Source organism: Macaca mulatta, chromosome 10 (genome assembly GCF_049350105.2).
Source record: "Macaca mulatta isolate MMU2019108-1 chromosome 10, T2T-MMU8v2.0, whole genome shotgun sequence".
Classification (NCBI taxonomy): domain Eukaryota; kingdom Metazoa; phylum Chordata; class Mammalia; order Primates; family Cercopithecidae; genus Macaca; species Macaca mulatta.
This window is the reverse complement of record NC_133415.1, coordinates 34,922,213-34,947,426: the sequence shown is the minus strand read 5'-3', so window position 1 is coordinate 34,947,426 and position 25,214 is coordinate 34,922,213. Positions and strand designations below refer to the sequence as shown.

General features: G+C 50.4%; 2 protein-coding genes and 1 long non-coding RNA gene across 9 annotated transcripts in view; all 3 read right to left on the bottom strand.

Moving 5' to 3' along the window:
- The window catches only part of HDHD5 (haloacid dehalogenase like hydrolase domain containing 5), a 34,646-nt gene extending 32,069 nt beyond the window's left edge, over positions 1–2,577 (bottom strand). The window contains exon 1 of the mRNA XM_077948565.1: positions 2,500–2,577. The gene's annotated coding sequence lies outside the window, so the exon portion shown is untranslated. The remainder of the gene's footprint in view (positions 1–2,499) is intronic.
- Positions 2,578–14,645: 12,068 nt separating this feature from the next.
- LOC144332000 (uncharacterized) lies at positions 14,646–14,969 on the bottom strand. The gene is made up of 2 exons (XR_013399660.1): positions 14,861–14,969; positions 14,646–14,826 (listed from the first exon to the last, which is right to left on the bottom strand). It is a non-coding gene; the product is annotated as an uncharacterized LOC144332000 (long non-coding RNA).
- A 1,494-nt stretch (positions 14,970–16,463) lies between these two features.
- Positions 16,464–25,214, bottom strand: part of ADA2 (adenosine deaminase 2) — a 51,595-nt gene continuing 42,844 nt past the window's right edge. For 4 of the 7 annotated variants that reach the window (XM_077950989.1, XM_015149658.3, XM_015149659.3 and 1 more), the window contains 4 exons: positions 24,551–24,659; positions 19,973–20,130; positions 19,230–19,432; positions 16,464–18,989 (listed from right to left, as the gene is read on the bottom strand). In XM_077950989.1, coding sequence (XP_077807115.1) covers positions 18,896–18,989; positions 19,230–19,432; positions 19,973–20,130; positions 24,551–24,659 — 564 coding nt within the window. In that variant the 3' untranslated portion in view covers positions 16,464–18,895. The remainder of the gene's footprint in view (positions 18,990–19,229; positions 19,433–19,972; positions 20,131–24,550; positions 24,660–25,214) is intronic. The other 3 variants (XR_013399657.1, XR_013399658.1, XR_013399659.1) reach the window with 3 other exon arrangements.

Below are 25,214 nucleotides of genomic sequence, written 5' to 3'. Positions count from 1 at the left end.
TATCCAGATTATGTTTTGTACCCTCTGTACAAATGGACCATGGATGTTAATTAGAAGGGCCTCGCCAGTTTTCAATCACATGTTACTCGTGGGGTTTGTTAAATTAGCTTTTGTCTCAGAGGGAGCTTCGATGCTTGGATTACACTATATTTGGAATTTGTAGCCTTCTGTGCACTGACTTGCCCCGCCTTCCTACCTGGCTTCAGAAGTCCAGGATTCTCTACCTTGAGCATCCATCAGAATCACCTGGAGGTCTCCTAAAAACACAGATTGATGGTGCGCCCCTTGGAGTTTGGACGTGCATATCTGATCAGCTCCCCAGGATGCTCATGCTGCTGACCCACTTTAGGAAGTTCTGCGTTAGGAGTTAGTATGTCTCTGAGCAGATGCTGGACCAGTATGTTCTGGAGACCATGCACTTCCCATCCCAGAACAGATGCTACTCCCTGTTCTCCATCCCCAGCCCCCAGCCACACCTATATAACCACAATTCTGTTCAACTGGTGCCCCAGCACTCATATCTGTGGGCCCTGCTCATCTCAAACGATCCATATTTTTCTCTCAGGCCTGCTTTGCTTTCAGTCATCCTCTGTTGTGGCCCGAACACCATAAAACAGCAGCTATTCCTGGCAGGAATACGAGGTGAGCCAGTTATTTTCAGGAAAGGTGACAGAACAGAAGATACACTGTGGGAAGTTCCAACCTCATGCATGTACAAGCTCGATGCCCTGGACTCTAAGCTGCTTGAGGGCAGTGTCTCTCTGATTCACCTCTGTCTCCTTCACAGGTCCCGTTATGCATGGTGCCTTGCACATGATGGGTGCTCAGTTAACATTAATAGGCAGGTGAGGCCAGGCGTGGTGGCTCACACCTGTAATCCTAGCACTTTGGGAGGTGGAGGTGGGCAGATCACCTGAGGTCAGGAGTTCAAGACCAGCCGGGCCAACATGGTGAAACCACGTCTCTACTAAAAATACAAAAATTAGCTGGGCATGTTGGCACGCATCTGTAATCCCAGCTACTCGGGAGGCCGAGGCTGGGGAATCACTTGAACCCGGGAGGTGGAGGTTGCAGTGAGCCGAGACTACACCATTGCACTCCAGCCTGGGTGACAGAGTGAGACTCCATCTCAAAAAAAAAAAAAAAAAGCAACAGGTAAATGACTGTTCATACTCCTACTTTCTCCACAAACTTGCAAACATGTGTCTGCATCTAGACATCTGTAAACCTGCTATCACCCACACACATTTTCTATTAGTTAGGATTAGGTTTGGCTGCAAGTCACAGAAACCTCCAAAGAGCAGTGGCTTAAATAAGAAAGAAATGTGTTTCTCTCACATAAACGAAGTAGTTGGCAGAGAACAACACAGTCTTGGTATTGTGGTTCCACAAACTTGTTAGGTACCCAGGCTCCTATTTTGCTCCTTCACGGCCTTCACTGCACAGCTGCTACTTCGTGGTCTAAGATAGCTGCTCAGGCTCCAGCCCTTATGTTCACATGCCAGCCACCAGGAAAGAGACAAAAAGGGGTATGCCATTTCCCTACAGGTGCAGTTCCAAGGGGTCTGTTACACCACTTCTGCTTACACCTCATTGGCCAAAACTTAACCACATGGCCATGCCTAGCAGCAAAGAAGGCTAGAAAATATAGCCTTATGCTGGCTAAAAGTCATGGTTGCTTTTCCACATGAGAAGGAATAAAGGATAAAAGGAGGGAAATTGGCATATCCTACCTCACACCAGTAGGAGGCAGACAAAAGAAAAGAGAAGTCGGTTCCCAGCACAGGAATGGCAGGGAAGCTGTGGCTGGAAGAACAGGGGTGGAGGATGGGTAACAGGCCACAGAGAGATGGGCGGGTCCCCCTGGCTGGGGGTCAGGAAGGGCTTGCAGAAGGGTTTACTGCTCACTGTCTCTCTCTCTCTCTCTTTCTGTCTCTCTCGTTCTGTCTCTCTATCTCTCTCCATCTCTCTGTCTCTCTCTCTCTCTCTCACACACACACACACACACACACACACACACACACTCAGTCTTGCTAAAAGAGAATTCTGAGAAGGTGGAGTTCTCTGTAGGGAAGGAATATGTATTTCCTACTCGTCATGTTTCCCTGAAAATGGGACTTCTATTAATAATACTCCTGGCGGCCGGGCACGGTGGCTCAAGCCTGTAATCCCAGCACTTTGGGAGGCCGAGACGGGCGGATCACGAGGTCAGGAGATCAAGACTATCCTGGCTAATATGGTGAAACCCCGTCTCTACTAAAAAATACAAAAAAACTAGCCGGGCGAGGTGGCAGGCGCCTGTAGTCCCAGCTACTCGGGAGGCTGAGGCAGGAGAATGGCGTAAACCCGGGAGGCGGAGCTTGCAGTGAGCTGAGATCCGGCCACTGCACTCCAGCCAGGGCGACAGAGCGAGACTCCGTCTCAAAAAAAAAAAAAAAATAATAATAATAATAATACTCCTGGCCTCTCTCTACCTGGGGAAGAGGAAACGTGACTTACCTGAGAGAAGCTGGGAAGGAAGAACCAAGCATATGTGGGTTGGTCCCCTCTCCTCTTTAGAAGCCAGCTGGTCCACCGGAAGTGTGTGTTCTGCCTGTCCCTGCAGTGCTGAGGGCTGGGCTTTATACCTGTGCCAAGGACAGGTAGATACCTGTAATCAAGGGTAGCATCAGCAAGCCCGTGTTGTCTCCCAAATAAGTGGTGTTCTCCAACAAGCTTTTAGCAGTAACAAAGCTGATATTTTTATTTTCATCTGTCCCTTGTCTATTTTTCAATGATTTAGATTTAAGCAGAAAAGCCTGGGTTCCTTTTTTGTGTGTGTGACAGGTTATCTGTCGCTCAGGATGGAGTTCAGTGGCGCGATCAAAGTTCACTGCAGCCTTGACCTCAACCAATCCTCCCACCTCAGCCTCCGAGTAGCTGGGATCACAGGCATGCATCACCATGCCCAGCTAATTTTTTTTTCTAGGCACGGTCTCACTATGTCACTCAGGCTGGTCTAGAACTCCTGGCCAGTAATTCTCCTGCCTCCACCTCCCAAAGTGCTGGGATTACAGGTGTGAGCCACCATACCTTGTCTTTTTTTTTTTTGAGACCGAGTCTGACTCTGTCGCCCAGGCTGGAGTGCAGTGGCACGATCTCGGCTCACTGCAACCTCCACCTTGCCACTGGAGCCCTCCAGCTTGTCACTGGAGCCCTCGGGCCTGTCTCTGCCTGTCGCTTCACCTTGTCATTCTCATAGTGCCTCTTGCTCTTGCCCTCCTTACCACATGCAGAGTTTACATTCAGGATAGGACCAAGTGTCAGGTATTGATGCCACAGAGGCAATGAGCTCAACCTTTGGCATTCTCTGTTCTCCCTGTGCTTCCTGTCTTCAGAAGGGACCTGGGGAGTTGGGGAGGAATGGTCCCGAGATCGCGTGGGCACCTGAACTCACTACAACAGAGGTGGCCAGTTATTCTGCTTATCTGCGGGGGATGGGAAGGTGCAGTAGGGGTCTCTAGTCTGGGGCTGGTGGGGAAAGAGGCTGTAGGAGTTTTAGGAATAAATCACTTTTGGAGCCTGAGGCGGGAGGATTCTTTAAGGCCAGGAGTTGAGACCAGCCTGGGCAACACAGGGAGACCCCAATTCCAAAAAAAAACTGGCCTGGCACAGTGGCATGTGCCTATAGTCCCAGCTACTCAGGAAACTAATGTGGGAGGACTGCACCACTGCACTCCAGCCTAGGCGACAGAGACCTTGTCTCTTAAAAAAACAAAAAAAAGGCCAGGTGCAGTGACTCACACCTGTAATCCCAGCACTTTGGGAGGCCAAGGTGGGCGGATCACAAGGTCAGGAGATCGAGACCATCCTGGCTAACATGGTGAAACCCCGTCTCTGCTAAAAATACAAAAAATTAGCCGGGCGAGGTGGCGGGCGCCTGTAGTCCCAGCTACTCAGGAGGCTGAGGCAGGAGAATGGCGTGAACCCGGGAGGCGGAGCTTGCAGTGAGCCGAGATAGCGCCACTGCACTCCAGCCTGGGCAAGAGAGCAAGACTCTGTCTCAAAAAAAAAATAAAAAGAAAGAAAGAAAGTAACTCAGGGAGCTTCCTAGCCCAACGGACAGCTCTCCTCCGCCCAGTGCTCTTGATGGGGTGCTCCCATCCCAGCCCTGCCCAGCTTCTGCCTTTGCCATGTCCCCCTGTTCCCTTCCTATGTCCGTACTGTCCTCTCCCCACCCATCGTCACTTGCTCCAGGAAACTCTGGCCCAAAGTGCCTGAAATGCTGGCAAGGAACAGAGCCCTTGGCACGATCCCTGTGGAGGGTCAGGCTGGGTCATGGCTCCAAGTGCAGGCAGAGGAGAGAGCCCTAGAGATTCAGGCTCCCAGCTGCCCCTGGGCCAGGTGCGCCAGCCTGACTCCTTCTGCTCAGTCCAGTGTACCACGTTGAAGACAGGCTGGTTTCTTGTGGGAAAGGGGCAATAAAAAGAAAAGGAGAGGAGGGAATGGAAGAAAGGAGAAGCTAGAGAGAAAGAGAGAGAAAAGAAAGGGCAAGAGAAGCTTGATCAAGGAAATTTTAAAACCTAACAGAGATGAAGAGGAGGGAGGAAGGAAACACTAGTAGACAGAGTTCTTTTTTTCTTTTCTTTTCTTTTCTTTTTTTTTTTTTTAGAGGCAGGGTCTCCCTCCATTGCCCAGGCTGGAGTGCAGTGACTGAGTCTCGACTCACTGTAGCCTCAACCTCCTGGGCTCAAGCAATACTCCTACCTCAGCCTCCCCACCACACTCAGCTAAATTTTGTATTTTTTGGCAGATACGGGGTTTCGACATGTTGCCCAAGCTGGTCTCAAACTCCTGAGCTCAAGCGATCCACCTGCCTTGGCCTCCCAAAGTGCTGGGATTACAAGCATATGAACCTCTGCCTGATTCTTTGGTTCTGATCACAGTCAGAACCAAAGAACTGACGGAGTTCTTTTTTTGTTTGTTTTGTGTTTTTTTGTTTTGGTTTTTTTTTTGTTTTGTTTTGTTTTGTTTTGTTTTGAGATGGAGTCTCACTCTGTTGCCCAGGCTGGAGTACAATGGCACGATCTCGCCTCAGTGCAAGCTCCGCCTCCCGGTTCAAGCGATTCTCGCCCCTCAGCCTCCGGAGTAGCTGGGATTACAGTCTCCCACCATCATGCCTGGCTAATTTTTGTAGAGATGGGGTTTCACCAAGTTGTCCAGGCTGGTCTTGAACTCCTGACCTCAAGTGATCTGCCTGCCTTGGCCTCCCAAAGTGCCAGGATTACAGCCCTGAGTCACTGCGCCCCACCTGGATCTCAAGTCTTGATAAGATTTAGGATTGATTCTTTCAGCAGGACTATTTAACAGGTGGTGTCCCTTCCAATTTGCATCCTAACGGTATTAGGGTTCTCCAGAGATACAGAGCCTGTAGCATGCAGATAGATAGATATATAGATAGACAGACAGACAGACAGACAGACAGACAGATAGATAGATAGATAGATAGATAGATAGATAGATAGATAGATAGAGATAGGAGACAGACAGATACATGAGGAGGGATTTATTAGGTGAATTGGCTCACATGATTATGGAGGCCTGAGAAGTCCTACGACAGGCCGCCTGGAGACCTGGGGCTGCTGGGAGCATGGCTCAGTTCAAGTCTGAAAGCCTCTGAACCAGGGAAGCTAAAGGCGTGACTCAGTCTGAGGCTGAAGGCCTGAGAACCTGGGGGGCTGCTGGTGCAAGTCCCAGCTCTAAAGGTCAAGACCCTTAGACTTCTGATGTCCCAGCTCCAGAAGAGAGACAGCAAATTTCCCCTTCCTCTGCCTTTTTGTCCTATCGGGGCTCCCAGCTGATTGGATGGTACCCTCCCATATTGACAGGGTGCCTTCCCCACTCAGCCCACCAACTCATACGCCAGTCTTCTCTGGAAGCAGCCTCACAAGACGCTGCTTTACCAGCTATCTAGGTGTCCCTTGATGCAGTTAAGTTGACACCGAAAATTAACCATCACCCCAATGAAGTACAGCCAGTCAAAGGCTGGGACCCATCCATGGCTGGAGCCACAGGGGCAGCAGTCAGTGGGGTCACTTGGAGTCAGGGCATGGGGAAACAGCACTGGGCAGTAGCTCCATCTGCTCAACCCACCCGTAAGCCTGGGCTCTGGAGGGCAACTGACTCCCCAGGAGCCTTCCCTCTGCCTGTCCCTGGAATCCCCTCCCCTCCTATGGGAGTCTGGGGGCCTTCAGGAGCTGAGCCCCTTGCCTGCATGCCAGTCTCCCTAGGAAGGACTTTGCAGGATGAGCCCAGGTTCAGCTCAGAGACTCTCTGGTGCCAGCTGCCCCTTCTCAGGGTCAGTGGCAGGAGAGTGTGAGGGCTGAGCTAAGTGCATCAACGCCCCGTTTGCCCCTGGGATTTGGGAGAGGCCGTGGCAGGAGCTGTATTTGGAGGGTCCAGGCACTGCCCTGACTGGGAAGTGCAGTGCAGCCTAGGGATGGGCCAGGGAGCTCACAATGCCAAGAGGGCAGATAGCTGGGAGTCTATCTGCCCTCCTGGGGAACAGCCACCAGGTACCAAGCAGGGAGGCTAGCAGCCTAGCCCAGGGACTTGCGTGGACTTCGCATGCTTCCTACATGCTTAGAACTCTGTCGGGCCAGGCGTGGTGGCTCCAGCCTGTAATCCCAGCAGTTTGGAAGGCCAAAGCGGGCGGATCAGCTGAGGTCAGGAGTTCCAAGTACTAAAATACAAAAATTTGCTGGGCACGTTGCCTCACACCTGTAATCCCAGCACTTTGGGAGGTGGCTGGATCACCTGAGGTCAGGAATTCGAGACCAGCCTGGCCTACTAAAAATACAAAAATTAGCCAGGCGTGGTGGTGTGCATTTGTAATCCCAGTTACTCAAGAGGCTAAGGCAAGAGAATTGCCTGAACCTGGGAGGTGGAGATTGCAGTGAGCCGAGATGGTGCCATTGCACGCCAGCCTGGGAGACAAGAGCAAAGACTTCATCTCAAAAAAATAAAAAATAAAAAAAATACAAAAACTAGGCGGGGTGTGGTGGCTCACGCCTGTAATCCCAGTACTTTGGGAGGCTGAGGTGGGCAGATCATGAGGTCAGGAGTTCAAGACCAGCCTAGTCAACATGGTGAAACCCCATCTCTACTAAAAATACAAAAATTAGCCAGGTGTGGTGGCGCACCCCTGTAATCCCAGCTACTCAGGAGGCTGAGGCAGGAGAATTGCTTGAACCTGGGAGGTGGAGGTTGCAGTGAGCCAAGATCGTGCCATTGCACTCCAGCTGTGGGCAACCGAGCAAGCCTCCATCTTGAAAAAAATAATAATACAAAATTAGCCGGGCATGGTGGTGTGTGCCTGTGGTCCAGATGAAGCAGGAGAATCGCCTGAAACCAGGAGGTGGAGGCTACAGTGAGTTGAGATTGTGCCACTGCACTCCCGTATGGGCAGCAGAGTGAAACCCTGTCTCCAAAAAAAAAAAAAAAAAAAAAAAAAAAGAGTTCAGAACAGTGTGGATACCGTGCTGCCTTTTGCATCGGAGTGGGAAAAACAATATATATTTGCTTTTGTTTATTTTGCATAAAGAAACACAAGAAACTAAGCCTGGTGGGAGAATGGGTGGGATGGGAAAGAGGACGGTGGAAAAGAGAGGTGGACACAAGCCTTTCGAATGTGTTCCTTTTCACACTTTTTGAATTTTTGAAATGTGATTGTATATAGATTCACATTTTAATTTTAAATGCAATTAAAATGTAAAATTCATTAAGGCGCTACTCTATCATCCTGTACTATGGGCTCTACTCTTTTTTTGTTTTTGTTTTGCTTTGTTTTGAAGAGAGAGAGTCTCGCTGTGTTCCCCAGGTTGGTCTAGAACTCCTGGGCTCGAGCGCCCCTCCTGGGCCTCCCAGAATGCTGGCCTACAGGCGCCGCCACCACCTGGCCTCTACTCTAAAAGCATTGAGGCCAGGATGACCCAAGGTCACCAGCGGCCCATGCTGCCTGGCAGCGGGTTGAGGCCGGGAGGGGACCCTGCGAACAGGCAAGGCCGTGTGTGATCTGTGGGAAGCAACTAAACCAGCGTATTCGCGGCGGGGGAGCTCTGTGCCGTCCCGCGGCCCCACCCCACTCCGCCAAGGGAAGCCATAGCTTGGCGCTGCCCACAGTGACGCGAGGGACCCCGAGGGCACCCGGGCCTGGGTGGACACGGAGGTGGGACCGGGCGCGGCCGGCAGGGGGCAGCAGCGCCGCGCCGCCCGCGCAGTTCCACAGGTGCGCGGAGCCTGGGGCCATCGCCTCCCGCCGGCCGCCGGCCCCAGCGAATCGCCGCCTGCGTTCTGCCGTTTCCCCGCCACCGCAGCCACCCGGAGCTCGGGCGGCCGCAGCCATCCGCAAGCTGCGGGGCGGCGGGGCAGGGCGCGCCGCTAGGGACGCCGGACAAAGGGAGCTCGCGGGCGGGGCCTGGGCGCCTACATCTTTGCTCCTGGGCAGGGAAGGGACAGGAAACTGAGGCTGTTTCCGGGGCTGACCCCTGGCCAGAGAGAGCAGGGCTCGGGAGGGTCGGCGCGGCCCGGAGGCGGCGCCCCCTGGAGGCCGGTGCCCTCTGGCTCTGCAGCTGGGGAGAACAGGGATGGAGGCCGACCGACCCCACTCAGCTAGGAGTGAGGGGCGCCGAGAGCTCACTGGGATGCAGGTGCCGACCCCCGAAATCCACTCCAGACCAGCGAAGAAAACAGCTCTGTGTCCCAGGACGAGCACATACCTGCTGTCACCCACTGTGCGACCTGGAGGAGTTACTGACCCTCTCTGGGCCTTAATCAGTCATCAGAAACACAAACGCGTGGATAAGATGGTCTTTAGGCCTCTCCCAGCTCTGCTATTCTGTGAATCTAAGAAACTCTAGTCCCTCCATCAGTCCCCACCCCGGGCTGGCTTAGCCTCAGGGAGGCCTGGCTGAGCTGGGGCCCTCATCCAAGGTGCATGGTTCCTCAGCAAAGGCGTTTTGGAAGGCTGGGTCCCACCCTGGAAGGTGGCGGAAGAAGAGGCTATTGGCTAAAAAGTCTGGACAAATTCAAAACCAGCAGCTCCGCCCTGTTTTTTTCAGAGCACAGCCAAACCCAAATCACACCTCTGCACCCACCTTGCTCCAGAGATCTCGGCAGCATTTACAGCCCCCAAATGTTATTTTTACACCCTTTCCACGAAGGGAAGGACAGAGGAGGGTAAGCTATTTTTAGGATGACTGCTATTTAAAGTAACATACTGGGCTGGCAAGGTGGCTCAGGCCTGTAATCCCAGAGCCTTGGGAGGTCCAGGCAGGAGAATCACTTGATGCCGGGAGTTCCATACCAGCCTGGGCAACAAAAGGAGACCCCATCTCTATTAAATAAACAGCCGGGGTGGTGGTGCGTGCCTGTCGTCCCAACAACTTGAGAGGCTGAGGCAGGAGGTCAAGATCATAGTGAGCTATGATCACACCACTGCACTCCAGGCTGGGCAGTGAGACCCTGTCTCAAAACAATAAATTAGGTAACCTAGATTATGTATGTAAAAATAATATTTCCAACCCTGAGCTTACAGATGCATTTTCATACCGTCCTCCCGAAGAGATCAATTCCTGTGAGAACCAAGGATGGCACCAGTCATTGAAATCCTGACCATGGGAAACAGCCATTTGGGATTCGGGGATGGGTGGCTGAGACAGTTTACAGAATCTCATTCTGGTGAGCTTTAAGAATGGAACAGGCACGGGGTGCGGTGACTCACGCCTGTAATCCCAGCACTTTGGGAGGCTGAGGCAGCCAGATCACTTGAGGTCAGGAGGTCGAGATCAGCCTGGCCAACATGGTGAAGCCCCAACTCTACTAAAAATACAAAAATTAGCCGGGTGTGGTGGCGTGCGCCTGTAGTCCCAGCTACTCGGGAGGCTGAGACAGGAGAATCACTTGAACTCGGATGGCGGAGCTTGCAGTGAGCTGAGATTGCACCACTGCACTCCAGCCTGGGTGACAGAGCGAGACTCCGTCTCAAAAAAAAAGAAAAAGAAACAGGGACATCTTCCTGAGGAAGGCTTGGGCTGCTCTCCTTGAAGGTGAGGCTGGTTGCAGTCTTTCAGGGCCCCTCGCAGGCTGAGGCTCCCGTAAGTTTTCTCTTTTCAGCTAGTCTTTTTTTTTTTTTTTTTTTTTTTTTTTTTTTTTTTGTGACGGAGTCTGGGTCTGTCACCCAGGCTGGAGCGCAGTGGTGCGATCTCGGCTCACTGCAAGCTCCGCCTTCCGGGTTCACGCCATTCTCCTGCCTCAGCCTCCCGAGTAGCTGGGACTACAGGCGCCTGCCACCTCGCCCAGCTAGTTTTTTGTATTTTTAGTAGAGACGGGGTTTCACCGTGTAAGCCAGGATGGTCTGGATCTCCTGACCTCGTGATCCGCCCTTCTTGGCCTCCCAAAGTGCTGGGATTACAGGTGTGAGCCACCACGCCCGGCCTCAGCTAGTCTTTTCAAACGAACACACCTCCACCTCGCTTTCCTCCTTCCAAATGAAGAGCTGATCTAGAGCAGGCACAGATCCAGATTTTGGGGCAGTCCTGAGGTTTATACATATTTGAAGGGTCTTCTTAAGGAAAAAAGAATAAAATCTGACTAACACACATTTCCTCTGAAATGGCAGCTTCAGTAGTGCTGCTAAGGTAGCCTAGCCCTCCATTCCAGAGGTCACTTCCAGTCTAACAATTCCATCGTTTTCTCTTCTTCTTTCAACTCTTTCCCTCTTCCTGCCCATTTTTTTGTTTTGTTTTATTTTGGATTTTTGTTTGTTTGTTTGTTTTTGAGACGGAGTCTCCCCCAGGCTGGAGTGCGGTGGCATGATCTTGGCTCACTGCAACCTCCCCCTCCTGTGTTCAAGCGATTCTCCTGCCTCAGCCTCTCGAGTAGCTGGGATTACAGGTGCCCACCAACATGCCTGGCTAATTTTTTTGTATTTTTAGTAGGAATGGGGTTTTACCATGTTGGACAGGCTGGTTTCAAACTCCTGACCTCAAGTGATCCACCCACCTCAGTCTCCCAAAGTGATAGGATTACAGGGATGAGCTACCACACCTGGCCATAGATTTCCATTTTAATATGCATAACTTGTATTTATGTGTCTATACACACACACAAACATACTCCAGTACCAATGAGCACATCTGGTGCCTAGATCAGGGCTGCTAAATATTTTTCTCTACTGAAAGGAACAGAGCTCCCTGAGAAATGGCTGAGCTCAGGCATGACACAGGGAAAGTACAAAATGAACCTACAACATTTTATTGCGTAAGAAAATAAGGAAGTCTGGCCAGACACAGTGGTCCACACCCATAATCGCAGCACTTTGGGAGGCTGAGGTGGGCAAATTGCTTGAGCCCAGGAGTTTCAGACCAGACTGGACAATATGGCAAGACCCTGTCTCTACAAAAAATACAAAAATTAGCCAGACGTGATGGTATGTGCTTGTCGTCCCAACTTCTAGGGAGGGTGAGGTAGGAGGATCGCTTGAGCCTATGGGGTCAAGGCTGCAATAAGCTGTAATGGCACCACCGTACTCCAGCCTGGGGGATGGAGCAAGACCCTGTCACAAAAAAAAAAAAAAAAAAAAAAAGAGAAGAAAAAGTAAGAAAGTTCTCAAAAAATTATAGAACTTTATCATCAGCCAACTTAACAGGACTCCCATGGCCAGATGTGGAATAGTATAGGCATCACAATAAATAATGCTAGTAATGGATTATAGCCCATTGAACACAACCTGAATCCCTGAGTCGTACTGGTAGAAGGAAAAAAGGGGCCGGGCATAGTGGTTCATGCCTGTAATCCCAGCACTTTGGGAGGCCCAGGCGTGCGGATTGCCTGAGGTCAGCAGTTCGAGACCAGCCTGGCCAACATGGTGAAACCCTGTCTCTACTAAAAATACAAAAATTAGCCAGGCGTGGTGGCAGGCGCCTGAAGTCTCAGCTACTTGGGAGGCTGAGGCAGGAGAATTGCTTGAAGCCAGGAGGTGGAGGTTGCAGTGAGCCGAGACTGCACCATTGCACTCCAGCTTGGGCAACAAGAGTGAAACTCTGTCTCAAACAAAAAAAAAAAAAAAAGGAAAAAAGGAAAAAAGGAAGGCGAGAGGGAAGGAATTGTTCTTCCTTGCAGCAAAATGGCAACTAACAAATATGGAAGAAATGGTAGAATTAGAAAATCACCATTTTGGCCAGGCACAGTGGATTACACCTGTAATCCCAGTGCTTGGGAGGCTGGTGAGAGGATTGCTTGAACCCAGGAGTTTGAGCCATATTGGGCAACATAGTGAGACTTTGTTTGTACCAAAAAGTTGTTTTAATTAGCTGGCTGCAGTGATGCACACCTGTAGTCCCAGCTACTTAAGAGGCTGAGGCTGGAGGGTTACCTGAACCCAAAAAGTCAAAATGCAGTGAGTCATGCTCATACCACTGCACTCCAACCTGGGTGACAGAGGGAGACCCAGAAAAAGAAAAAAGAAAAAAGAAAAGAAGGAACGAAGGAAGGAGGGAGGGAAGGAAGGAAGGAAGGAAGGAGGGAGGGAGGGAGGGAGGGACGGAAGGAAGGAAGGAAGGAAGGAAGGAAGGAAGGAAGGAAGGAAGAAGGAAGGAAGGAAGGAAGGAAAAAAATCACCATTTGATGGTTGTATTTTCTGAAATATTTTCCAACAACTTCTGTTATCCTATATATTCTTTTTTATAATGTGACTTTGACAATCTTCTATCAAAAGTTGGGATCTCTGTCTCCTCCTCTTAAAACCAGGAGGTGTTTTTTGTTACTGTTGGGAAATGATGCCATGTGACTTCCAGAATCTTCCATTTATTCCCCGGAATGCTTACCCCAGAAGTTGAGGCCAATGGGAAGAAGCCCAAGCTAGCCATAGGAAAGCAGCAGCTGAGCCCTGGGGCTGTATAGAGAGGTGACTCCGGCGGCCCGTCAGCTCCAGCTCTGCCTCCACTGTGACAAGGACCTCATGAGAGACCCCGAGCAGAACTTCCCAGCTGGGGTCTGCCCAAACCCCTGACCCACAGACACTGGGAGAGCTCATAAATATTTTTGTTTGTTTGTTTGTTTGTTTTTGGTTTGGTTTTGAAACGGAGTTTCGCTCTTGTTGCCCAGGCTGGAGTGCAGTGGTGCCATGTCGGCTCACCGCAACCTCTGCCTCCTGGGTTCAAGCTATTCTCCTGCCTCAGCCTTCCAAGTAGCTAGGATTAGAGGCATGTGCCACCACGCCTGGCTAATTTTGTGTTTTTAGTAGAGATGGGGTTTCCCCATTTTGGTCAGGCTGGTCTTGAACTTCTGACCTCAGGTGATCCACCCGCCTTGGCCTCCCAAAGTGCTGGGATTACAAGCATGAACCACCATGCCTGGCCCCATAAATTTTTATTTTTGTTTCAAGCCACTATATTTTGGGATAATTTTCTGCACAGCAATAAATGGAACAGCAACCATTATAGTAATAGCAGATTTAGACAAAAGTCCTCAGTGGATGCAAGCAGTAATGGGTAAAGTTTTAAGGAGGAGTGAAGACTTTTACATAAAGTGTCTTCTCTCCAAATATTTAATTACTGAGGGAAAAATGGTAACTTCACAGTGGCAGATTCTGGCAGAAATCAATTTAAGTGATCAAAGTCGGCATCATATTGAAACAAATTAACATTGTACGCATCAGTATGCTGGCAAATGTGTAACAGCTGGCTGGTGGGGACATGGATTTGTAACATTTGCTGATTTTTGTGGCACAAAACCTCCCACAAGCCTGGTGGCATGGCTCATGCCTGTAATCCTAGCACTTTGGGAAGCCAAGGCGGGCGGATGGCTTGAGGCCAGGAGTTTGAGACAGGCTAGACAGTATAGCCTGATCCCATCTCTACAAAAAGTAAAAAGATAAAGAAAACTTAGCCGAGGTGGCGGTGCACCCCTGTAGTCCCAAGTACTTTGGATGCTGGGCAGGAGGATTGCTTGAGCCCAGGAGGTAGTGGCTGCAGTGAGCAGCGATCCTGCCACTGCACTCTAGCCTAGGCAACGGAGTGAGACCCCTGTCTCAAAAAATATATATATATATATCCCATCAAGACCAATTTCAGACTCCTAAAGGTTTAACAACAAGCTGGAAGTGTAACACTTGGCCCCATTCATGTGCCCCTGGCGTGTACACTGAGAAGGACAAAACCTTGTTGCTAAGGTGCTCCTCTCAAAAGTGTATCCCCTGAGCCTCTTCCCAGGGAAACGTTAGAGGAACCTGAAATGAGGGATAGTCTGTGAAATAACTGGCCTGTACTCTTCAAAAATGAGGTTCCAAAACACAAAGGAAGACTAAGAAACTGTTTCAGACTGAAAGAGACAAGAGATTTGACAACTAAATGTAGCTTGTGATCCTGGATTGGGTTCTGGACCAAAACCAAAACAGAACAAAACAAAGCTCAGCGGGGCCAGAGCCAGATACTAGCATTTTTTCAATGTTAATAATTTTCTGATTGGGATGGATGTGCTGTGGCTCCGTAGGAGAATATCATTGTCTTTAGGAAAGGCACACTGGAGAATCTAGGGATAAAAGGCATAATACCTGCTACTTAGTAGTCAGAAAAAAATAGGATATATATAGAGAGAGCAATTAGATAGAGACAGAGAAAGAATGATATATCGAATCAAATGTTGTAAATGTTAATAACTGGGGGGACCTGGGCAAAGAGAATGTTAGAGGTTTGTGTTGTTGTTGTTATTTTTGTTTGTTTTTTGAGACAGGGTCTCCCTTCATTGGCCAGACTGGAGTGGAGTGGTGCAATCTCAGTTCACTACAACCTCCTGGAGTGGTGCAATCTCAGTTCACTACAACCTCCGCTTCCTGCGCTCAAGTGATCCTCCCACCTCAGCCTTCTGAGTAGCTAGGACCACAGGCACACCCCACCATGCCCAGCTAATTTTTGTATTTTTAGTAGAGATGAAATCTGGCCATGTTGCCCAAGCTGGTCTCAAACTCCTGGGCTCAAGCAATCCACTCGCCTCGGCCTCCCAAAGTGCTGGGATTACAGACGTGACCCCCTGTGCTTGGCCTGGTAAGAGTTTTTTGTACTATTCTTGCAACTTGTTTGAAATTATTTCAAAATGATCAGATAAATGCTCCGTGGACATTTAGTTCAATAGGACTAGGCCTATGCAATGAGGAATAAAGTCAAGAAGAAAGAACTGGGGCCGGGGATGGTGGCTCACGCCTGTAATCCCAGCACTTTGGGAGGCCAAGGTGGGCAGATCATGAGGTCAAGACCAGCCTGGCCAACATGGTGAAACCCTATCTCTACTAAAAATACAAAAATTAGCCAGGTGTGATGGCATGCGCCTGTAAACCCAGCTACTCGAGAGACTGAGGCAGGAGAATCACTTGAACCCGGGAGGCAGAGGTTGCAGTGAGCCAAGGTCGCGCCACTGCACTCCAGCCTAGGTGACAGAGTGAGACTCTGTCTCAAAAAAAAAACAAAACAGAAGGCAGAACTGGACACAAAGGCAAGACTATTGCTGGTTCATTTTGCCAAATCATTTGCCAAATCAGCAAGTCCAGGCCAGAGGCTGTCTGTGTCTGCCTGTGCTGGAGGTCCCCTGCAGCCATGGCAACTTGCTACAGAAGTCCATTCTGCTAAAGTCCATCTTTACTAACTATTAAATGTAAGTTAGTGGAGTTGGGACCTAAAAGAGATCTTCAGGGATTGGGTAAGGCACTGAATCACCTGCAGAGTTAGACAGGACTCTAGAGGTTGTCTTCTTCCACCCAGGCACAGCTTGTGGTTGCTGACTCCTGGTCGCAAGGCTTTTACCAGTTCCCGGAACCAAATGGTGATAAACTAGGAATGGAGAGAGGGCTCGCCGCTGCCTGAGAGCTCCATACAGGTCATGGAAGATGGCTGAGAAGACATTCGCATCCACCTGGGGCTTTTTTTTTTTTCTTTTTTTTTTGAGACGGAGTCTGGCTCTGTCGCCCAGGCTGGAGTGCAGTGGCCGGATCTCAGCTCACTGCAAGCTCCGCCTCCCGGGTTTACGCCATTCTCCTGCCTCAGCCTCCCGAGTAGCTGGGACTACAGGCGCCCGCCACCTCGCCCGGCTAGTTTTTTGTATTTTTTTAGTAGAGAGGGGGTTTCACCATGTTAGCCAGGATGGTCTCGATCTCCTGACCTCGTGATCTGCCCGTCTCGGCCTCCCAAAGTGCTGGGATTACAGGCTTGAGCCACCGTGCCCGGCTGCCGCCTGGGGCTTTTAAGGAATTCTTTGATTCCCTGCCATCCTTGAGTTGGGTGAGGACAGGGCTGGTTTCTTGCATCCTTCTTCCAAGGCCAGGTGAGGAGCTGGACTCTGATCTCTGATCACACCAGGTCTTTTATTTGGGGCGGCTCTGCTCTACTCCCCACTGCCTCGGCTGCTGGCTGAACAGACACAGTGACAGCCACTCATTCAATGCATTGTTTATTGAGCCCTAACTAGCTTTGGGCCCAGGCTCTGGGTTAGCAGCAGGCGTGAAACAATCAGAAACAATCATGAGTGCCTGCCCACATGGGGCTTACAGTCTCGCAGGGCGAGACTGTAGACACAGAAATAAATATCTGATTATAAATTGTGATTCGAGGCATGACAGAAAAGAGCAAGGCTCCCTGAGAGAAACAGGACGGGCATAGGAAAACTTCTCTGAGACAGTGACATGAACCTGAAACTTGAAGGGTAAAGAGGAGTGGGCAAGACAAAAGGGGAAAGAAGGAATGTTCCAGGCAGAGAGAAGGAGAAGAGACCCAGGCACAGTATAGAGCCGAGGACATTTGAGGAAGAAAGGGCCGCCGGGGTCAGGGCCCTCAAGGTGACTGGGAGAGGAAGGCGCTGGAATGGATCCAGATTAAATCAGATGCTGTATGCCCTGTGGAGACATGGGGTGTTCCTCTAAATGCACTGGGTTGTAAGCAAAGGAGTGACCTGATTTAATTTGATATTTTAAGTCATTCTAGGCCAGGCAGGTGGCTCACGCCTGTAATCCCAGCACTTTGCGAGGCCAAGGCAGGCGAATCACGAGGTCAGGTGTTCGAGACCAGCCTGGCCAACATGGTGAAACCCTATCTCCACTAAAAATACAAAAATTAGCCAGACATGGTGGCGCATGCCTGTAATCCCAGCTACTTGGGAGGCTGAGGCAGGAGAATGGCGTGAGCCCAGGAGGCGGAGCTCGCAGTGAGCCGAGATGGTGCCGCTGCACTCCAGCCTGGGCGACACAGTGAGACTCCGTCTCAAACAAAACAAAACAAACAAACAAAATGCCATTCTACTCTGTGAAAAATGAGCTGGAGGAGGCAAAGGGAAGAAAGGGGAGATCAGTGAGGAGGTGTTGTCATAGCTCGGGCAGGAGCATGGTGGCTTGGACTCGGCAGCAGCGTGCAGGTAGAGTGCCACTATTGGAGTCCGGATGCGGGATGCGTTCTAATGTAGGGAGTGGGGGACAGCGCAGCATCAAGACTTGCACTGAAAATTTCTGCTTTGAGCAACTGGGTGGAACAGATGGAGGTGTCCTTCACCAGCTATGGGAAAGGCCAGGGAAAGGTTTAAAGGGCTGAGTGTGGTGGCTCATGTCAGTAATCCAGCACTTCAGGAGACTGCGGCAGGAGGATCACTTGAGGCCAGGAGATGGAGACCAGCCTGGGCAACGTAGCAAGACACTCTTTAGAAAAATTAAGATAGAGAAAAAGAAAGGTTTAAAGGGAAGAGACCTGGCCGGGCACGGTGGCTCAAGCCTGTAATCCCAGCACTTTGGGAGGCCGAGACGGGCAGATCACGAGGTCGGGAGATCGAGACCATCCTGGCTAACACGGTGAAACCCTGTCTCTACTAAAAAATACAAAAAACTAGCTGGGCGAGGTGGCGGGCGCCTGTAGTCCCAGCTACTCGGGAGGCTGAGGCAGGAGAATGGCGTAAACCCGGGAGGTGGAGCTTGGAGTGAGTTGAGATCCGGCCACTGCACTCCAGCCTGGGCGACAGAGTGAGACTCCGTCTCAAAAATTAAAAAATAAATTTAAAAAAAAAAAGGGAAGAGACTGAGGGTCCAGAATTGTACCTTGTCAGTTTCTGAGATTCCTGTGAGCTCTCCAAGTGCATAAATCAATGTGGGAATCATTAACAAATAAATGGTATGAGAAAGCAAAGGAATGGATGAGACCACCCAGGAAAAGAGTACAGAGAGAGAAGAGAAATAAAGAGGAGAGAGTTAAAGAGACCAGAAGAGGCCAGGCATGGTGGCTCAGCCTGTAATTCCAGCACTTTGGGAGGCAGAGGTGGGCAGATCACGAATTCAAGAGATCGAGATCATCCTGACCAACATGGTGAAAACCTGTCTCTACTAAAAATGCAAAAATCAGCTGGGTGTGGTGGCACATGCCTGTAATCCCAGCTACTCAGGAGGCTGAGGCAGGAGAATTGCCTGAACCCGGGAGGCGGAGGTTGCACTGAGCCGAGATCATGCCACTGCACTCCAGCCTGGGCAACAAGAGCAAAACTCCATCTCAAAAAAATTTAAAAAATAAAAAAATAAAGAGACCAGAATAGAAGAGAGCCCAGGACTGAGTCCTGAGGAAACAGCACAGAGATCAGAGAGAGGAGGAGACTCTGAAATAGGGAAACTGGAAGAAATGGCCAGAGAGAGGAGAAAACCAAGAGGGTCAATGTCACTGTGATTGAGAGAGAATATTTCCAGAGGATGACTTTGGTCAGCCAGCCAAGTGCTTCTGACAGCGTCGCTCCACACAGAGGCCGTTGATTTGGTGGGGACATGGAGCTGATTCAAGAACGAGTGAGAGGCAGTGACAGCTGGTGTGAGAAGACAGCTTGTGGAGGGCTGGCTAGCTTCTCCTCACTTTGTAGCCACATCCGCTATGAACTTATCCCATCTCTTCTTCCAGATTTCCATGAAAGTATTTTTCTCCGTCTCCAACAGGGTGCTGTACCTGCAGGAAGAGGAGAGGCCCAGGTCAGCCTCAGGGCAGGGGCTGGAGACCCGGGCAGGGAGCCTGAGGGGACATTAGAGCCTTGCAGAGCACCCTCCCCAGGCCAGCAGCAAGGACTAAACAGCCATGATGAGAAGGAACCCACAGGAACCATCAAGGCATCTGTCTCAAGCCTCCAGAGAGGCAAACACAAGCCGCAGGCTACAAGGAGGCGGGCCTGGGAGGACACGGGACACTCACCTGATAGAGTTCATGGCTAGCTGTTTGAGGGTCCTCAGGTCAGCCTTCATCCCCCCAATGCCCATGAAGGCTTCATAGAAATCGTACGACAAGCCTTTGGCACCAAACATGGCTGGATCATCAGAGCTGATTACCATGGGGTGCCCAATGGCCATCAGAGCGGCTACAGGGTGGTTCCTCAAGTCAGACACCAGTTTTAGCACCTGCCCAATAGAAGGCAAGGGAGAAAGATGAGCTCTGATCCCTGAAAGGAGTAGTCACAAGTGAGGTGAGACCTTGAGCCCCATCAGCTCCCTCTGTCTTCCCATCACTATCTCGCCAGTATGGGGATGACTTCTGGGCAGAGTCACAAGGAGACACAAGGAACACAGCCAGTCCTCATGCTCCTCCTCTGGTCCTGCTCAGAGAAGCGCTAACTGAACACAGACACAGAGGACTCCAAGAAACCGTGGGGAGCAGCATCCCATGGCCCATCCCACTTCACTGGCCTCCCCCCATGTCCTTTTGCTTTGTCTACAGTTTTGCCCAAAATCCCACCCCACTGGAAACCCTCCCTGCTGTCTCATTCTTATTGGTGGCTTAGGCAAAAGGCCCTAATAACTTTACCAACAGGGGTGGGAGAGTGGAGGGATGTAGGTAACAAGAGACTTAAGGAGAGAGAAGTTATACAGGGAAAAGTTTGAGACAGCAGAGGTAGTGGTTAGGGGAGATCATATGGGATTAGCCGCATGGGTCACACGTACCTGGTTAGAGATGGGACAGACTTCTATGGGGATGTCCTTTTCCCAGGAGTAAGCCCTGGCTGCGGGGTGTTTACTCAAAGCAAATCCATGGCCGATTCTGGTAGTGTTCAGCATCAGAGCATCCAGAATGTTCTTGTCTATGGAAGTGCCCTGCCAATCTGAAGACAGGTGAATGGTCTTCCATGGGCGATGGATGGGTCTGACCCACCCGCCCCCACCGACCGTCCTCAAGTAAACAGCCCCCCATGCACAAAAATGAAGAAAAATTAACATTAACACAAATACACACACCGTTTCCTTTTAACAATGCTAAAGAGAGGTATGATATGGCTTTATTAAATTAATCATCTAATTTATTAATTTATCATTCTAATGAGAAAGTTGAAACTTAATAGCTTTTATAAATTGACCAAAGAAGTTCACATAGTAAATAGCAAACCCGAGGGGTTTTTTTTGGTTTTTTTTGAGACGGAGTCTCACTTTGTCGCCCAGGCTGGAGTGCAGTGGCACGATCTCGGCTCACTGCAAGCTCTGCCTCCCGGGTTCATGCCATTCTCCTGCCTCAGCCTCCCGAGTAGCTGGGACTACGGGCACCTGCCACCATGCCCAGCTAAGTTTTTGTATTTTTAGTAGAGATGGGGTTTCACCATGTTAACCAGGATGGTCTTGATCTCCTGACCTCATGATCCGCCCACCTCGGCCTCCCAGAGTGCTGGGATTACAGGCATGAGCCACCGCACCCGATCACAAAACTGAGTTTTAAACCTCGGTCTCTCTGACCCCACAGTCCGCTTTCCTTCTTCCTCTTTTGTGGGACTTTTTTTTTTTTTTTCCAAGATGGAGTCTTGCTCTGTTGCCCAGGCTAGAGTGCAATGGTGTGATCTCGGCTCACTGCAACCTCCGCCTCTGGGATTCAAGCGGATTCTCCTGCCTCAGCCTCCTGAGTAGCTGGGATTACAGGTGCCCACCACCACACCCGGCTATTTTTTGTATTTTTAGTAAAGACAGGGTTTCACCATGTTGGCCAGGCTGGTCTCAAACTCCTGACCTCAGGTAATCCACCCGCCTGGGCCGCCCAAAGTGCTGTGATTACAGGCGTGAGCCACCGCACCCGGCTCTGGGACTCTTACGCTTATAATCTTTACAACAATGAGTCACAGGTTCTCTTATTTACAACATCAGTATAACTACCTGTATGTGCTCACTTTAATTTATATATGTAATAGTACTGTCAAGATGTTATCACTTGCCAGGTGACTGCAAACATTCTTGTGGCCTCCCTTCTCCCCTGACATCCCCATCACACCTTTCTTGCAGCTAGGGCCCTCGGTAGAGGATGAAAGGTCAGATGTGCCTTTCTCAGTCTCCCTTACAGCTAAAATAGCCTTAACGCTGGCCTGGGAGGGGAGCTGTGGGGGATTCCTCCCTGATAAAAGGAGATCCACTGGGAGGCTGTCTCCTATTTTGCTTCACTAGATGTGGTCACCCCAAAAGTGATTTACCATCTGACAGCCAAGTGGGGCAGAGTCACCCACACAATGGGCATAGCAGAGATTGCTTCTCATATGAGATAACAAATGTCCTTATTGTAAAATCTGTGGGATGCATGTACTCTATTCTTGCAGCCATAAGCATTCTAATGGATCCACATATAAAATATGAACATCCGGCTGGGTGTGGTGGCTCACACCTGTAATCCCAGCACTTTGGGAGGCTGAAGCAGGAGGATCGCTTGAGCCCAGGAGTTTAAGGCCAGCCCTGGGCAACATAGAGACACCCTGTCTCTACAAAAAAATACAAAAATTAGCCAGGCATGGTGGCATATACCTGCAGTCCCAGCTACTTGGGAGGCTGAGGTGGAAGGATAACCTGAACCCAGGAGGTGGAGGCTGTAGTGAGCTGTGATCATGCCACTGCACTCTAGCTTGGGTGACAGAGTGAGAGTCCGTGTCAAAAATATGTATATATATGAAAACTCCACTTTTCTGATAGAAATAAAACTCAAGAATTTTCATTCGTACCTAGCACATGTATTTTGGTGGATTGTCACTGGTTTTTAAAGATTTCTTCTTCTTTTTAAAAATAAGGACACTACTTTTAAGTATTAGATACCCAAGTCCTGGCAAAATCATCTCCAAGGAACATACATCTTGGAATTGTTAGGTCCTGTGCTGCAATGTTTTGTACTGCCAGAATTATTTCACACATAAGTACGATTTTCCCCAACCAGACCACACACTCTTCAAGGTTAACAACACCCTCACCCAACCCCCTCCCCCTCAAACAATTCTTCTGCTCTCCTAGAGCAGACTTTGATCTAAATTGGATCTAAATTGACTCGAAATGTCAGGAAAAAGAGATTAATGCACAAGGTCCCTTCCTCTGAGAGATGGTGTGATAAAGCAGAGCTTAAGCCTGGGCGGGAAATAAAGCTGCCCACCACTCTCTCCACCCCTCCTTGGTCTTCTGAGGGTGACAGGTGGGATGCTGCAGAGAGCCGCCCTCCTGGTTCCGGCCTCCATGGGAACAGCCTCCTCCCAAATCTTCCTTTGGATCTGAAATTGCAGCCATGATCTTGCTTAGTTAGGGTTTCCACATTTTAAGGACTGGAATACGGGAGGGGCTGAGATGACTGAGCGAGCCCAAGGATGGAGTTCTGGGGAAGAAAGATGTGGCTGGGCTAATGGCATTTCAGGAGGAACAGCAGCCAGGGCCTGCATGCGGCAGGGCAGGGTTTCCTCTCCTACGATAATGAGGGACAGAACATCCTAAAGACAGGGAGCAGACCTGGTTCTCCTCCCTCTTCCGCCAATTTCCGGCTGCGTGGCTTTAGGCAGATCAGTGAACCTCTCTCAAGCACAATTCACTTGGAGGATGGAGAGCGTCAGAAAAGGTTCCAATTCATACACATTATATACATGCGTCAAAATATCACATGAGGCCGGGTAATCCCAGCACTTTGGGAGGCCGAGGCAGGCAGATTGTTTGAGGTCGGGAGTTCAAGACCAGCCTGGTCAACATGGTGAAACCCCATCTCTACTAAAAATACAAAAATTAGCCAGGTGTGGTGGCAGGTGCCTGTACTCCCAGCTACTCCGGAGGCTGAGGCACAAGAATCACTCGAACCCGGCAGCCAGAGGTTGCAGTAAGCCAAGATCGCACCACTGCACTCCAGCCTGGGCGATACAGCGAGACTCAGTCTCAAAAGAATTTTTTTCCATGGCTCACGCCTGTAATCCCAGCACTTTGGGAGGCCGAGGTGGGTGGATCACTTGAGGTCAGGAGTTCAAGACCAGCCTGACCAACATGTTGAAACCCCATCTCTACCCATCTCTACTAACAATAAAAAAGTTAGCCAGGCATGGTGGTGCCTAAAACACATTTTTATAGCCAAAGTAGGATGATGTGAGTTTGCAGGATTATGCCTGCACCATGAAAAATTAAAAAAAAAAAAAAAAAAAGAGAAGAAGGATTCAAATTCAGACTCCACCGCATACCAGCTCTTTAACCCTGGACCACTAACACTGTGTTTGGAGCCTTGCGCTCTTCATCTATCATATGGAGATTAAAACATGAGCAGGACTGGGGAAACAATTAGAAATAAATTAGAAAAAGCCGGGCGTGGTGGCTCACACTTGTAAACTCCAGCACTTTGGGAGGCCGAGGCGTGCAGACCACTAAGTTAGGAGATCGAGGCCATCCTGGCTAACACGGTGAAACCCCACCTCTACTGAAAATACAAAAAATTAGCCAGGCATGGTGGTGGGCGCCTGTAGTCCCAGCTACTCCGGAGGCTGAGGCATGAGAATCTTTTATTTTTTATTTTTTATTTGAGACGGAGTCTTGCTCTGTTGCCCAGGCTGGAGTGCAGTGGCGAGATCTTGGCTCACTGTCAGCTCCGCCTCCCGGGTTCAGGCCATTCTCCTGCCTCAGCCTCCCGAGTAGCTGGGACTACAGGCGCCTGGACCATGCCTGACTAATTTTTTTGTATTGTTAGTAGAGATGGGGTTTCACCATGTTAGCCTGGATGGTCTAGATCTCCTGACCTCGTGATCCGCCTACCTCAGCCTCCCAAACTGCTGGGATTACAGGCGTGAGCCACCGTGCCCAGCCAGAGAATCCCTTGAACCTGGGAGGCAGAGGTTCGATGGTGCCACTGCACTCCAGCCTGGATGACAGAGCGAGACTCCATCAAAAAAAGGAAGGAAGGAAGGAAGGAAGGAAGGAAGGGAGGGAGGGAGGGAGGGAGGGAGGGAGGGAGGGAGGGAGGAAGGAAGGAAGGAAGGAAGGAAGGAAGGAAGGAAGGAAGGAAGGAAGGAAGGAAGGAAGGAAGGAAGGAAGGAAGGAAGGATACATGTAAAGTGGCTGATTCTATTATCCTGTTATTCCTTCTCCATGGGGCTGTTGTCAGTATTAAATGAGATAGAGCACAGAAAAGGGCTCTGGAAACGCCTATAGGCTCTAACCCTGAGGCATGGGCACTGCTGTCCTGTCTCCTGGCAGCAGGCTGGAGTCCTGCCCAGGGGCACTCCCACTGACCACCTCCACTGCCCCTGCGCTCGCATCCCGCAGGCTCACCTGTCTCGCCGGCGTGGAAGAAGTAAGGCAGCTTACCGCCATCCCTGGCGGGGATCATCAGAGCTTCCTTGTAGTAGTGCAAGGAGTGGCCAGTGTCCTCATGCCCCACCTGCAGGACAGAGAAGGACAGGGAGGAGTCTGCAGGGCGCGTGCCTCACTTGCTGATGGCGCGCCCTGCAGCCTGTGCACACCCTTCCTTGTACCCTGCCGCCACTGCCGAGACCTTTGTCTCGCGGCCTTTTAAGTATGACCAGGAGCAGGCTGGGCGCGGTGGCTCACGCCTGTAATCCCAGCACTTTCGGAAGCCGAGGCAGGCGGATCACGAGGTCAGGAGATCGAGACCATCCTGGCTAACACGGTGAAACCCCATCTCTACTAAAAATACAAAAAATTAGCCGGGCGTGGTGGCGGACGCCTGTAGTCCCAGTTACTCGGGAAGCTGAGGCAGGAGAATGGTGTGAACCCGGGAGGCGGAGTTTGCAGTGAGCCCAGATCCAGCCACTTCTCTCCAGCCTGGGCAACAGAGCGAGAAAAAAAAAAAAAAAAAAAAAAAAAAAAAAAGACCAGGAGCAGAGTTGAGAAAGAAAAGAGAGCTCATTTGTTCCCTGAAATAGTTCCCCTCATTTTCAGAGGCTGTGTCTTATATCCCCCAAGCCCCTTCCAC